At 44.1% G+C, this 14,248-nt stretch overlaps 1 protein-coding gene across 1 annotated transcript in view; it reads left to right on the plus strand.

The window, feature by feature from the left end:
- The window catches only part of CACNG4 (calcium channel, voltage-dependent, gamma subunit 4), a 43,074-nt gene extending 30,729 nt beyond the window's left edge, over positions 1-12,345 (plus strand). The window contains exons 2-4 of the mRNA XM_010578601.1: positions 2,843-2,926; positions 8,093-8,233; positions 9,071-12,345. Coding sequence (XP_010576903.1) covers positions 2,843-2,926; positions 8,093-8,233; positions 9,071-9,609 — 764 coding nt within the window. The 3' untranslated portion in view covers positions 9,610-12,345. The remainder of the gene's footprint in view (positions 1-2,842; positions 2,927-8,092; positions 8,234-9,070) is intronic.
- Positions 12,346-14,248: the final 1,903 nt, after the last annotated feature.

Consider the following 14,248-nt stretch of genomic DNA (forward strand, 5'->3'; position numbering starts at 1 on the left):
TGTGCTTTTAAAGCTGACCACTGCTTCAGTAGCTTCCACCCAGCTAGTTTTCATTTTTCCCAAATCTGAGTTTCTAAGTAAGGCCATCATTATGAAAAAAAGATGTTGTTGCATTTCCTAGCAAGACTTTGTTTCTGACACTTTGTGGATTAAAAGAGCCCTCAATACCCTGTAGATAACCAGAGTTCTTGATAGCAACTTCAAGCCTCACTGAGAGTTTAATAAGCTGCTGCTGAGTTATATGACACCTGTTAAGTTTATGGAAAAAATTTATCCAGTCTGCTGCTGTTATAGCTATCAAATACCATAGACACCAGAGAGGACCCTGAACCAATATCTATGATCTGAACTACAGCAAAAATATGGGGAAGAATATTTCAGGTTCCCAGGCTTTGCTACAGGTCCAAATTTCACAGTCATTGCTATTCTATAAAAAGTTGGCCAGAATGACCAATCTCAGTATTCCTAAAAACTGGAAATAGAAAGAAACTCTCAGGCTCGTCTAAAATTTTCTGTTTGGGGCTAACTATGCTCTTTTTTCACCTCTGCTAGACTTGCTAATACTCTTTCATGCGAAAGGCTACAGATATAAGCACCAGGAAATGAAGGTCTCCAACCATAAAAGAGGAAAAGCCCAGACACTGCTAATACCAACTCATCCTGTCCTGCTGATGCATTTCAGTCCAGCAGTGGAAGGGATGGCTTCACGGCCTCCGTGTAAGAGAAAGTTCTGCTGAGGAGCTCTTTTCATTGAGAAGTTTAATAACATAAGGCCCGAGGCCAAAACCTTCCATCAATCCATCAGTGCTGCAAACACCAGAGGCTTGGGGAACATTTCAGTCTTGCTGACTTCTTGTCTCTTAACTGAGTTTCTGGAAGTGGGACATTTTTTTGGGCTGTTGCCCATGTCCATGCTCTGTGAACATTCAAGTTCACAAAGCAGCCTTCGGTGGACAGAGCTGTCTCTTTCATGCATCTACGTGTTTGCACAGAAGTTGTGGGAGCTCAGTTACCTGTGATATTTCTACTTGTGTATCATCAGCTCTGGATAAATTCAACCAACTACCTTAAAAGTTATTGGAGAAGTACATACAGACTGAGAGATGGCCCTACCTATACACACACAAGCACAGAGTCATTGAAAAGCCTCTTTCCATAGGAAATTAGGGTGAGAAGATTATTTAGACTTTTTCCTTAATGAATAGGAGACGATAAAAATCATACTCTGAATGTATTTCCTCTAAATTGGCACACCATAATGAAGAGACTTAAAGAAATGACCAGCCAGTCTCAGAGGCCCTGTTATGCTGGGAGTGATTTAGTTTCATTGCGTGAACCGCCGTAAAAATAAGCACTGGGATCTTTAAAAATCTGAATTTTGGATTGCCTTGCTGGAGAGCCATCAGGAGCAACAAACCAGCTGATGGCAAACAGAGGGATGCACGGGCAAAGATGCTCGGCAGGAGCAGCCCCAGCTGAAGTGCTCTCCTCCGCCTGGCAGACAGGACAGGTGTGTCACTTCCAGATGTGACGTGAGCCACTTACTTCTTGTTCACAGCCTTTGAAGTGCTGTGCAGAGAAAGCCTGAGTCGTTACCGCAATTAGAGTAGATACATCATTTACTGGAAGAATTAAATGCACTGTAGTAGCAAACCTGCAGTTGACACTCACAGGGTGCAACTGAAATCCTCCAGATTAGTAATTCTTTTGAGATCTTTGTAATCATCGGTAATAGGTAGTGAAATAAATCCACATTTATATCCTACAGACCGCAGCTGTGCTTCTGTTAAAGTAGTATTAACTGACGGTTTTTAAATCCTTCTGCCAGCTCGAGCTGTGAGCATCGAAACTCCTGTGCAGAGGATAACTCATCCTGGGTGATGTATGTTCCTGAGCTCGAAAGCGCTGGTTAATGAATAATGAAAGCACCAAGGCAGAATCACACCTCGGGGCTTTGCTCCTGCAGGAAGGTCTCTGGGGAGAGGTCCCTGTGCAACAGTGGTCTCGGCTACCCAACTGCAGCTAAGGCTGGATGTGGCTGTGGATAACCGTGATAGAAAATAATACAAAATACTAACGTAAAGCTTTACCCAGATGGACTAAGTGCTGAACCTCACCTTGTTCAGTCAAGCGAGCGGTTCGTACGGCCGGCTCTGGCGTTGTTCTGTCAGGTATCAGGAGTGCACCCTCGCGCCCTGACTTACTGCGCAGGCTCCTGGTTAACTAAACAAATATGCCATTAAAAGCTGAGCCAACCTTGAGGGGGACATATGGGTTTAAATTACAGCAGGTAGAGATTTATGGACTTGTTTTCCGAGCCTAGAGAGTAACTGAAGAGGCCTCAGACAGTTCAACATTTACCAGCTCCGATAAGAGAAGCCAGCACTTCACTGGGGATGAGACAGGAGGGGTGATGGGCACTAGGCTGGCACTTGGCTTTGCTGTGAAGCCCCAGCCATGGAGCAGGGACCTAGAGTGACAGTCACTCTAGGAACAAAAAGAAGCTTTGCAAATTTGGTATGCTTGTAAGGTAAGCACGGCACTGATAAAGTAAAGCACAGAGAGATTAAAAAACTCAAGAGAACGATATGACTGGCAGACTGAAGAAAAGAGCCCGGGAATCCTGGTTCTCCCTTCCTTCAGCTAGGCTTCAGCCGAATCTGACCAAAATTCATGACCGTAGAGATGGTTTCCTGATGGCATAAAAAAAATCAGTGACCAACCCTACAGGAGATTAATTTACTTATGCAGCCTGGGAGGAAAAGGAAATAAAGCACAGCTGCAGAAGCGCATTTACCTGGTTCTATTCCTTACATGTTATGTTTGCTTTGTTTTCGTGTAGGAATCTACAAAGGACATTGCTTCCGAATCAACCACTTCCCTGAAGACAATGACTATGACCATGACAGCTCAGAATACCTTCTCCGTAAGTGAAAAGTAATACCTAATACACAGGATTAACAGACATGGCCAGAGAGATTTTCCTGGGTTTCTCTTCTGTAGAGTGCAGCCTAAGTCTTATCCGTTGCAAGAGACTGGCCCAAACTGGGTGGCGGAGAGCACTGGTGACATATGTCCAGTTCATGCTGCAGCTGACACAACCATGACCCTTGGGGACCCCCATTTCAAGGGTTTCCTTCAGCCAGGGCAACACTCATGATTGTGGTGGCCATTCTCTAAACATTATATGGAAAATTTTCAAATGAAAACTACAGCTATCTTTCCCAGGTTGACGAGGATATTTTACAGACGGAGTCTTTATCTGATAAGTGTATCAAACCAGGTTTGAGGAGTGGGTTCCAGCTCATTAGGAAGCTTTTCCTAATGCTTAAACCCAACCCTTATGCAAGCCTCATCCTTTGCAGCTGCTGAGCCACCTCCCCCTGCAGTGAAATTACTGCATTGTAGAAAGGAAGCTGAAATTTCTGCAGCTAACAGCAAAATCTCAGCGTGAACATGGGCTGTGGCTTCCCTGCACGGACAGACAGCCATTGCTGCTCCGTGCTGATGTGTAATCTGCCACAGAAGTAATTTCATCCACCAACCTGGTGCTTGAAATAAGGGCAATCGTTTCATCTCCTCCGATGACCGTTCGCTCTGCTGATAGGAAGTCTTGGAACCCGAGTGTGAAACTTCATGAATCCTGCAAAGTTTGAGTGAGATTTCCCCTTCCCCTGAGGACGTCTTGCCTAGTTAGTCCTTTTGAACAAAAGAGCTGACCAGCCAAGCTGAAAGCAGTGCCCTTTACCAGAGAAAGAAACTGCAGTTCACAAGGTGTTGGGAAAGCTTCAGGGAGCAATGAATGACACTGCTGGCTGATACACCCAGCAAGACAAAACACTCCTCCGTTACACTGCTATTAATTACCTGAAACACCACTTAGAGAACCGCTCTGCCCTTCTGCTCACTTCTGGGAAACAACCTCTAGTTGCTAAGACAAGAAGAAAGAAAAAAAAAATCTCTGAAAAGTACACTTTACCAGAAAAAGCAGATTTTTTTTCATCTTTACTCTTGTCAATTCAGATCAGTCATAGCACTTGGGTGACGTGATTTCAGCGCTCAGGCAAAGGCAGGCTAGCAGAGTGTGAGCACAGCTGCATTTATCTCTCATACAAAGCCTTGGAACTAATGTTAAATTAATGCCAAGTCAGCTTTAGGAAAGAAACATCATTAGTAAAAAGACTGTAAAGGGAAGAGGAATTAAGTAGCATCTTGATAAAAGCGTGTTATGCCGCCTTTATTTGGAGAAAAGGGGGAACTGGGAAAAACAGTCTACAGCTCCACAGTGAGACATGAGATGGTAAATTGTTTGTAAGTGTACTTGTGACGGGTGTTCCTAAAAGCTGTTTTCAACAGTGACTAAGTACAGACCTTAAAAACAAGTTGGTCCAACGCCTTTACGTCTTCTGCAAAATCAGTCTTCGGCTGCTCCCCCCGCAGAGGAGAGCTCATCCTCACGTAGTCTGCACAGATAACAGGGCTCCTCTGCTTTAACTTTTATAAGAAAAACTGCAGCTCCACTTAAAATGCATACGGTTGATTTAGAGATTGCTGAAAGGTTATGTACCTAAATCCAGAAGAGATGAGCTCATACGTATATGTAATAGGGACCAAATCATTGTCTAAGACAAGAGGATATTTGCATCCTGTTTCAAAGGAGACGTGAGACCTTCCGTCCCATTTTTGCCCTCTGTGCAACACCTTTGCAACCTGCTGTCTCCGTATCATTCACCAGCCTTTTTAGCCGTTTCTTGGCACAAGGTTCTCGGAGGGTCATGTTGGGGGTAACCCTTATTTTTCCCATCTGGCTTAGACAAAGGCACCAACACTACGTGCATCTTGTGCTCCTGAAAGAGCAGCATGAGGGGTCTCAGCCTGCTCCACAGTGACCAATCTAATATAGGCTTCAGATAAACGTAAACATTTTGGTGCTAGCAGAATCGAGCCCTCATTCAAAACCCTATTGAAGTCAGTGAAAAAATGACTGATTTTAGGAGACTTTGGTCCAGGGTGTGGGCAGGAGCAGGAGTTTGGATTTTGCCCTTCGGCTTTCAGGCTGCTCCCTGCAAAACCAAGCGAACGACAGCCACAGCGACAACTAACACGTGCAAAGGAGCGCAAACAAGACCCCTCCTATTGAACCTTCCCTGTGACAACACACGCCAATCTATCCGTCTTAATAAAATCCCCTTCACGTGACTCTGTAGAGCCCCTGCAAGCGGCAGAGGTATCGCTGCCGTGCACAGAAAGCCCATGCCGTCCCCAAGGCTGCCGCCCGCATCGCCCACGTGTGCTCCAGCTTTCCTCCCCTCCTGCGTTTCTGCAGGCACGCAGAAACGAAGCTGCTCCCACCCAGCACTGCACGAAGCGCGTGCACCTCTCCCTTTGCAGAAGAGGGGGATTTCAGCCGTACTCATCCTCACCGCGCACGTGAGGCTGTCGGGGCTCTGCTGTGCCGCAAAAGCGCAGCCCTGAGGAGGGGGACCGGGGACCCCAATTCAGAGGCATGTCTATACTTTCGTGCACTTCTTCCCCGCATACTATAGCATCTCCTTTTTAAAGCCGTGTGCTTGGCTCCTGCCTTTCGGAGGAGAATAAAAGCACGAGCAGAGCGCCGGGGCTTGCAGCCCCGTGGGGAGGAGGAGGACGGCATGCTGCGGCGCTTCACCGAAGGAGGTGTCACAACGCATAGCAGTGCAGAACAGCCGATGCAAACAGACAGGACGGTAAACAAGAAAGAAAAAAAAAAAAGCGGGGGAGAGAGCAAAAACCAGATTGCCTTAATGTTTTTTGATGTGCTGTCATTTTATTACCAGTATCAGGAGACATATGTAAATTCTACATGGTACCTGTGAGCTTCCTTTTAAATTTCAGAGCTAAAAGTACACATTGTAGGAAAAAACATACTGTAGAGTTTTACACGAAGATAACACTGTGTGTTTTGTTTCTCTTCACATTGATTACCTACTATAGAAAAATTATCTCTGGAGATTATTGCTATAAGTAGAACCCCCCCCCCCCCCCCCATATTTGGCGTGTCTGGCAAGTTCCTTCTGATGATATCACTGAAGCATTTTAGGATCATTCTTTGATTTAATAGAAATCATTATAAACAGCATGACCATAAAATAGAGGACACAACAACCTGAAAGGATGGGCCACTGTAGATTTTAAGTCCGTGCTGCCTTTTCCCAGGGCACTAACAGATAGACAGTGATTTGGGGTGCCCTCGTGTCCAGCAGCACAGAGACTGACATATTGAATCTTTTTCTAATAACTGACTAATAATTCTAAAAACTGACCCAAAAGTCAAAGCCCTGTTACTTCATACCACACCCATGGGGATACACCCAGGGCAACAGAACAGGCTCTCAGCACTCAACGGGCTTTGATCAGAGACCTTACACCCTCGTGACTTGGATTTGCCAATTATCGCAAGACACTGTCTGAATAGTAATGCATCCGACTGAATTGGGTTTAGATCCGGTTAGAAAATGCCCCGTCTGTAAAGGCCACGTGCAGCGACGTTGCCAGTTTTGGTAGAAGACGGACTTTTCTCGCCGTTGCAGATCGATACGGGCATAAGCTTCCCAGGCAGGGACTGTCTTTTTTGGTTTATGTTTGCACCATTCTAACGAGGGCTGGGCCCGTAGCTGGGGCTCCCGGGGGCTTTGCGGCGCACGCAAAAGCAACGCCGTTATTAAATGCCCAGCCCCGTCCCTCTTGCAGTCAGCGGGAGTTTTGCCACCAGTTACCAGGGGAATCGTTAGGAAGCGATTCGCTAAATTGAGAACGCCGCGGCCATCGAAAGTAAAATGAGAAAGCATCAGCTGTAACATCTGGCCGTTTCTCCTCGGGAAACGGGTGCCGCTCGCTGTGCATGTCAGCCAGGAAGATGGCACCCGGGAGAGACCGCATCGCTAATGGCACCGCATCAGCAGATCGGGCCAGATGGTGGGTTTTTTCCTCCTCTCCTACTCAGCCCTGGGGGTGCCCGTGTCCTCCCGGCGTGCTGTGGGGTTTCCACCCCTCCATGACAGCGGCCGCTGACCCCCACCCGCCTCGGGCAGCCGCACGCCCCGGCACCCGCTCACCCTGCCGGGACTCCCCTCCGCGCCTTTGCCTTTCCATGGTCCCCAGCTTTGGGGACCGTTTGCTGTTTTCCACAGCAGTATTCAGCACTTCGTCTCCCCTTCTTCAAAAAAAAAATCCTCCCTGTATAACAATAGACCTCGGATCCTCACTCTGCCTTTCAGGAACGCCTACCAGCTTTTACCCCTTCGGTTTTTACAACACAGACATCTCTCTTCTTGTGCTTGTTTATTTTTTCTCAGCACTTTTGGTCCCTCACTGCTGCTTCCCTTTTGATTGCTGCTTAGTCTCGTAGTGACCCAACTTTGAAAGCTGGCTTAAAGTGGTGTTTTAATATTTTTTTTTTCCAGGGATTTTATAGCCCACACTGGTGAATGGACTGAAGTATACAGAATTTTAAATTACTCTACTTAGCTGTCAGGAAACTAAACACAAACATCTGAGAAACACTTGTTAAAATTTCTTCCTTAGAAATCTGAAAGGTTTCAATGACCTTAGTATTCAGCAAAAGAAAAAGGGGGTATTAGCTGTGCTCGCTGGCAACGTGAATGCTGCAGACTTCAAGAGCTGTAATTTGCTCACCTTGCACATGTACCAAAGAACAGATCCGTCTGCTCAAGCCATCCCTAAATGTTGTAGGGTTCACAGCCAGCTCATGAATTTTTCACTGCCGCTCCCTGCATGATGCTGGGTCTTACTGTCACTTACCTCATCCTTTGCCAGAAATGTTCTGCACGCGGTGGCATCAGATAATGGCGATAACGCTGGACTTCCTAGGAGAAAGCTCAAAAGATTTAAGCTACTCAGTTGAGAGGGTCTGTGCCACGTTGGCCACCTACCCGTGGCTTCGGCTCCCAAAAACACACCCAGAAATGCAGAATCACTCATAATTCCAGCAAAAGCCAGGGGTTTTGAGACTTTGCAATCTCTACACTTGCACCCGAGGAGGCATCTGAAATCATTACTGTCCGTCTTGGTTTTCTACCTGTCTCCCCTCCAGGCATTGTCCGTGCCTCCAGTGTGTTCCCCATCCTAAGCACAATATTGCTGTTGCTGGGAGGACTCTGTGTCGGAGCAGGAAGGATTTACAACAGCAAAAACAATATTATTCTCAGCGCTGGGATTCTCTTTGTTGCGGCAGGTATGTTCTCCTTAAATTGAGTCCTTAAGAAGTGCTGCCTTTTTAAACTGAACAGGACTGTGGAAAAGCTTGCTGGCAGTTCTCTCCCTGTACCCCTTTCGTGGATCGAAGGCACCAGCAACATCACACTAGGCAAATTTCTTAAGACAAAAATATGTTTTTGAAGCTCTACAATAAGTATATTCTAGAAAAGCTTTTAGTTTTCCTGAAAAAGGAAGCTAGTCAGTAACAAGCAGGTTTTACACTATTTAAAATGTATTGAATGTTAGATGAAGCAGGTGTCTCTTACATCGAGGGCCTTTTTCTTTTCTTTTATATGATGGCAGAAAAGATTCACCTATGATAGGTGAGCCCATTTTTCACACTAGAAACTTCTGAGAGAGTCAGCCACATTGTTAATAGCTTTCCCTGAAGCTTGGATTAAGCATGCTGCATTTAGATGAAAATTCAGCAAGGTGGAAGAGAACTTATCTTGATCAAGGTGAACAGACATAGCCCTGAGCTCAAAATGTATTTTTATTATTATTCTCAATGTTAGAATCCCACTAACAATATTAGCGAGCTCCCATATGCTACTTCTTTCCCACCATGGCAATGAAGAAATAGCAACAAATCCTGCTGAATATTTTGGAATCCACGCAAGCATATGTGACCCAGATGTGGATCTATTCTTTGTTTTTCAAAAATAAATGAAATCTTGAGATAAATGAAAGGGTACATAAATGTAATAAAATTTCCTGGTTATAAACTTTGAACCATTCAGGTCCAGAAAGTAATGTGGCTTGAATTTTGTCTTCCCAGCCACATAACCACTGATTTATGTTTTTCTCTCTCTAGGACTAAGTAATATCATAGGGATCATTGTCTACATATCAAGCAATGCAGGTGACCCAAGTGACAAGCGAGATGAGGACAAAAAGAACCATTACAACTATGGTTGGTCCTTTTATTTTGGAGCCTTGTCTTTTATTGTGGCCGAAACCATAGGCGTTCTGGCTGTGAACATTTATATTGAGAAGAACAAAGAGCTGAGGTTTAAGACCAAGAGGGAATTCCTTAAGACTTCTTCCAGTTCTCCTTATGCCAGGATGCCAAGTTATCGGTACAGGAGGCGGAGGTCCAGATCCAGTTCTCGATCTACAGAGCCTTCTCCATCTAGAGACATTTCTCCGGTTGGCATGAAGATAGCAAGCACCATTCCCATGAACGAAATTTCCATGTACACTCTTTCCAGAGAGCCTTTGAAGGTTACGACGGCTGCCAGCTACAACGCAGACCAAGAAGCCAGTTTTCTGCAGGTTCACAACTTCCTTCAGAAGGAATTTAAGGAAGGACTCCATGTCAACATGGTCAACAGGAGAACAACGCCTGTTTGAAGTATCTTCCCTCCTCGTGATTTTTTGAAGAAATACTGAAACAGAATGGATATGTCATGAAAGAGAAGGAGTGATGTTAAAATACCCTCTCACCTCTTTAATTGTGACATGTGTTGAGGTAGCAAGTGGAGATCCTCTGGACCAACCTAAAGATGATATTACATGCTCGTAGCTTTTTTTGAAGCTATTCGGAGTTTGTTTCTTTCAGTTCTTGGTGTCACGAGATGAAGGCAGTTCATGTTCCTGCACTTCTGTAGTGTGTACAAAGTCTTGGAGAAACTGCAAAGGACTTGCCACCAGTGTGTTTTACAGGATTACAGAAAAATTGTTGTACGACTTTTTTTTTTTCTAATATTGACATCCCTTAATACAAACTTGCAAATATAATTTATAACCAAGCCCAAGGATGGATACGAACTACTCATCAAGTGAGCCACTTTCCTTTGACACAGCATAAGCTTTGCCTCTTTCAAAAAAAAAAAAAAAAAAGAAAAAAGAAAAAAAAGAAAATATTTTTGAAGGCAACACTTTCTAAAACTGACCTGTGCTACTGAAACCGTAGAGCACCCACGTACTGAGCATTACAGACTCCCTGATGGGGTGGTAAGGGGGTGTCCCGTTTCTGGGTGTAAGGCGTCCCTCAGGGCAATGCAGGTGGGGGAGAAGAGGGTGGGTGCATCTTGAAACACCTAGAAAGGGAAGAATTAAAGTAGGTGGGACTTGAGCATATTTGCGAATATCATTTCTTGCCTAACGTTTAGAAAACTTGAATTCTCATTTCGACTAGCCCTAGTGCCTGATCCGGCAAGGTGCTGAGTGCTGTCTGTCAGGACCCCCCATAGACTACTTAAAGCAAGAGCGAGAAGCAGAGCCGAGCCGGGGTGGCCCACGCAGGCGAAGCCGCCGGTTCCCTGCGACTGCATTCCTGTTTTCCTTACTGCTTCACAAGTGCAACACTAACGCTACTGGAAACTAAGATATCTAAGCAATGTGCGTAAGAAAATGAGAAGCTAATACGTTCGGACTAGCAAAACTTCCTGCAGCAATGGGAACGGAGTGTTAACAGAATGGATGACAACTTTGTATTTTTTAAAATAGAACAAAAATAATCACCGTTTATGAGATATTTATTAAACTCTTTTTATTATGAATAAGTGCCGCATGGTGCAAGGTATAGTTGCTTTTAGATGGAAATGATGGTTTGACCTAATTTAATTTATTTTGTAATGATGAATCTACTTACGTGCAGAGAGCCCACAGAAAACTCTATGCATCACCTAAGGGGGAACTAATTTGTACCCTTTGCTTCTGTATGTTTCTAAAAGTCTGATTTTTTTTTTTCTTTTAAATTCCTGCTTTCATTTTTTACATTTAGGCTTGGAATCTCAAAGCTCGAGGGCCTGACTCAAAGGTAATTTAATTGAATAGTATTCATGTTGATTTTAGTGACCACTCGACCAAGCCATATGAGAATGCAGTACCCGATTCCCCGTGGATGAATTAGGTGCAGTGAGAGAGGAGCATCTAATTCCTGTAGATTCCTTTGAATATACCCATCGTCTTTGCCCAGAAAATCTTGGCTACCAGAAGACTAGAGAAGTGGTGACAAGAAAAAAATCATGATTTAGAAAGCTTGGCTCACTGATGGTGGGAGATCTCAGCCAAACTGTTAAAACCACTTTAGTCTTAATTTATCCTGCGATGGCCGCAGCATCAGTGACTCGGCGATGTTTTGGATACGAGGCTTTCAGCTAGTGGAACCAAGTCCTCCAGGGAAATCCCGGAGGAGCTGCCTTAACATCCCAAAAAGCAAGTTGAACCCCCTCTGCCCCCCCAGGTAAACCCTGCTTAAGCCTCTCTCCTTGCAAGAACCAAGACACAATTCTCAATTTTAAATGAAAGTCTTCCCCTAGTCGCTGTCAAGCTCTGCCTAGCCCTCAGCCTGGCAGAGCGACATCATTATTTTGGCAGAGGTGGGTTGGAGCCTTCATCCCTGCTTATTAAGAGTTTCCATTCAGGTTAAAACTCTGCTGGGATCCTTTTTCAAACCTCTGAACTCTGAGAGCTAAAGCGAATGGAGCAATGGGAACGATTTAAAAGTAGAAAATGTTGTGCTACTTTCTGTATCAACACACTATGGAGAAAGATGTTACACAAGCTTTTTAAAAAAATTCAAACAGAGGCAGACAAGAAAACTTTTTTACCTACTTTTCGGCTAGGACAACAAAAAAAGAGTTCTAAAATTATTAAAGTTCTTGATGAAAGGTTTTTTTTACAAGAATCTTTATGCTTTCAAACAATAAATTATTTCCTACTTTTTGAGACTTCGTAATATTAAAATACTTTGATTAGCTATGATAGAAGTAGAAGTTTGCAATGAAAAAAAAACCTTCTGTCTCATTAGTGTGTCATACTAAGTGCTAATTAATTTACATCTAATTATAGTCAATGTATTTTTCAAGTGCAATTTCCCAGAACTATTTGTTTCCCACTGTGTTAATAAACTAATAGTTAGAAATAAGTCCTCATCCGTGTTTACTGTAATTAAGAATAAAACCATTCCCGTTAAAACCAGGAGTTAGATATAGGCTGTTTTTCTAAACTCATGTCCATTGAGCTGGAAGCCGACAGTGTGAGGTTTGCTTCGCGCATTGGTTTTGTTCTTTTAATCCTCATTCTCCAGTCAACGTGTTTAAAACCAACCATCTGATTCCAGCCAAAGCCCAAGGCTTTTCTACAGCCAGGGTCACACCTGCAGAGGCACATGCAGTATTTTTACACCACGTCGGCAAAAAACGTCTTGCCGAGCATTTCGGGATGTTCCTCTTTGCCAGAGCCTCCTCCCGCTGGAGCAGGGCTGGTTTCAGCAGCTCTCCAAGCGCGATGCCCTTCTTCGGTTCGAGCCGGAGCATCTGCTCTTTTTTCCAGTAGGCACCTTTGAAAAATGGAGCTGGAGTATTCATGGGATGCTCATGGGACACAAGGTCTGGACAGGGAACAAAGGCACAGGGAGATAACGGGGACCAGAGCTTTCATCCTGTGGGAGAACGGGGGCTGCGATTTAGAACTTATGGTCTACGTCAAATCGCAGTGCAGTAATTTGTTCAACCAAAGCAAAATAATGTTGTTTCATTTGACAATTCCAGTAAAAAACAATCCTCCAAAAATCAGTCTTTTCCTGTGGAAAACTTTGATTCTGAGAAAGCTGAAAAATTTGCAGCATTCCTACCCATGAACAGTGTCTTGCTCCATGGCTGATCTATCTTAATAGAATTAGATTGTGCCTGGACTTTGAAACCACTCAGTGATATCAAAAAAAAAAAAAAAATAAAAATCTGTTCTTTCACATCTCTCTGGCTTCCCTGGACAGCATCAAACACAGTCTAGCCTCCCATTTCTCAACAAGGCCTGCAGATATCATCATATCATTAACAATAATCAGTCTTTTGGTATTACCCTATAACATACTGTAACAGCAGACCTAAAAAAAAATTGCTATTGGATCAGATTGAATTTTCCAAAAACCAAAGTTTCAGGTATATCATCAGCTCTCTCTTCCTAGTTTCTCATACACAATAGGAGTAGTAGGAGAAATCACTTCATATGCCCGTACATCTAACAATAACCTATTTTTATATTTCCTTTTCTTTCTGTATGGATCACATATCCACAAGGGCTAATATATCATGTCCCTTGAGGTTACAGTTCTGTCTGCAGTTCTAAAGTGTTATTTCCACTGTGCTTCAGTTCTACTGGTATAATCACAACCATGTATAATGTACTTAATCCTTACTTTTTAAATAAACCATTTTAAATGTATTCATTTTTGTGTGGAGAAAGGTATATAGATTTTTAACTTCCAAATTCTCTGAGCTGAGATTTCTGTGTTTATTTTTTCACATTTCTACCTATTTTGATTGCAGCTGGGAATGTTACTGGAAGCCAATATAGCGGAGGAGAAAAAACTATTCTTGTGGTCTCACAGACCACAAAATCTCCAAGATAAGCTATCTTCACAATATTTCCAGTCATTTGGGTTAAAAACTAAGAAAAACCTTCTGGTTTCCAGCTTAAACTTGGCCCGTATGAGACACACTCTGGTTTCAGTGCCTGGTTTAAGACTGGTGTGGTGGCTAGAGGCACCGCAAACCACCATCAAGAAAAATAAGCCAGTGTCTTCTGAAGTGCTAGCCCTGAGCATCTGCTTTGCCTCCACCTTTTGAGGTTTCACATGAATTCACTTCCGAGCATCCTCCTCTCCCTGATCTTGTCCATTTTTCCCGAAGAAAGCTCGACCCTGCGTGCTGAAGCTCCACGAAAGCCTTGCTCTGATCACCACCGTAAAATCCCGATGGCACGAGCGGTGCCGAACACGGGTTGGCAGCTCGGCAGCCTCTCGCCGCTCCCAGACACCCCGAACCATCTCTGTATCAGAGACAGTATTTTGTCTTCATGTACGTCTAACTTCACCTTCCCAGTTCCCAAGCCTCCAGATTGTCTTTAAAGATGAAGACTGCCTGCGTATCTCTATCTGCCTGCCTCTCCCCGTACGTACAATCAATTGGCATGTCTGGAGGGAGGCAGGGGATTCATCTTTTCAAATGCCTCCGACACCCAGTAGTGAAGCCATTTAAAGCTC

The sequence above is a fragment of the Haliaeetus leucocephalus genome, unplaced genomic scaffold, assembly GCF_000737465.1.
Source record: "Haliaeetus leucocephalus isolate CR32 unplaced genomic scaffold, Haliaeetus_leucocephalus-4.0 Scaffold646, whole genome shotgun sequence".
In the NCBI taxonomy this organism is placed as follows: domain Eukaryota; kingdom Metazoa; phylum Chordata; class Aves; order Accipitriformes; family Accipitridae; genus Haliaeetus; species Haliaeetus leucocephalus.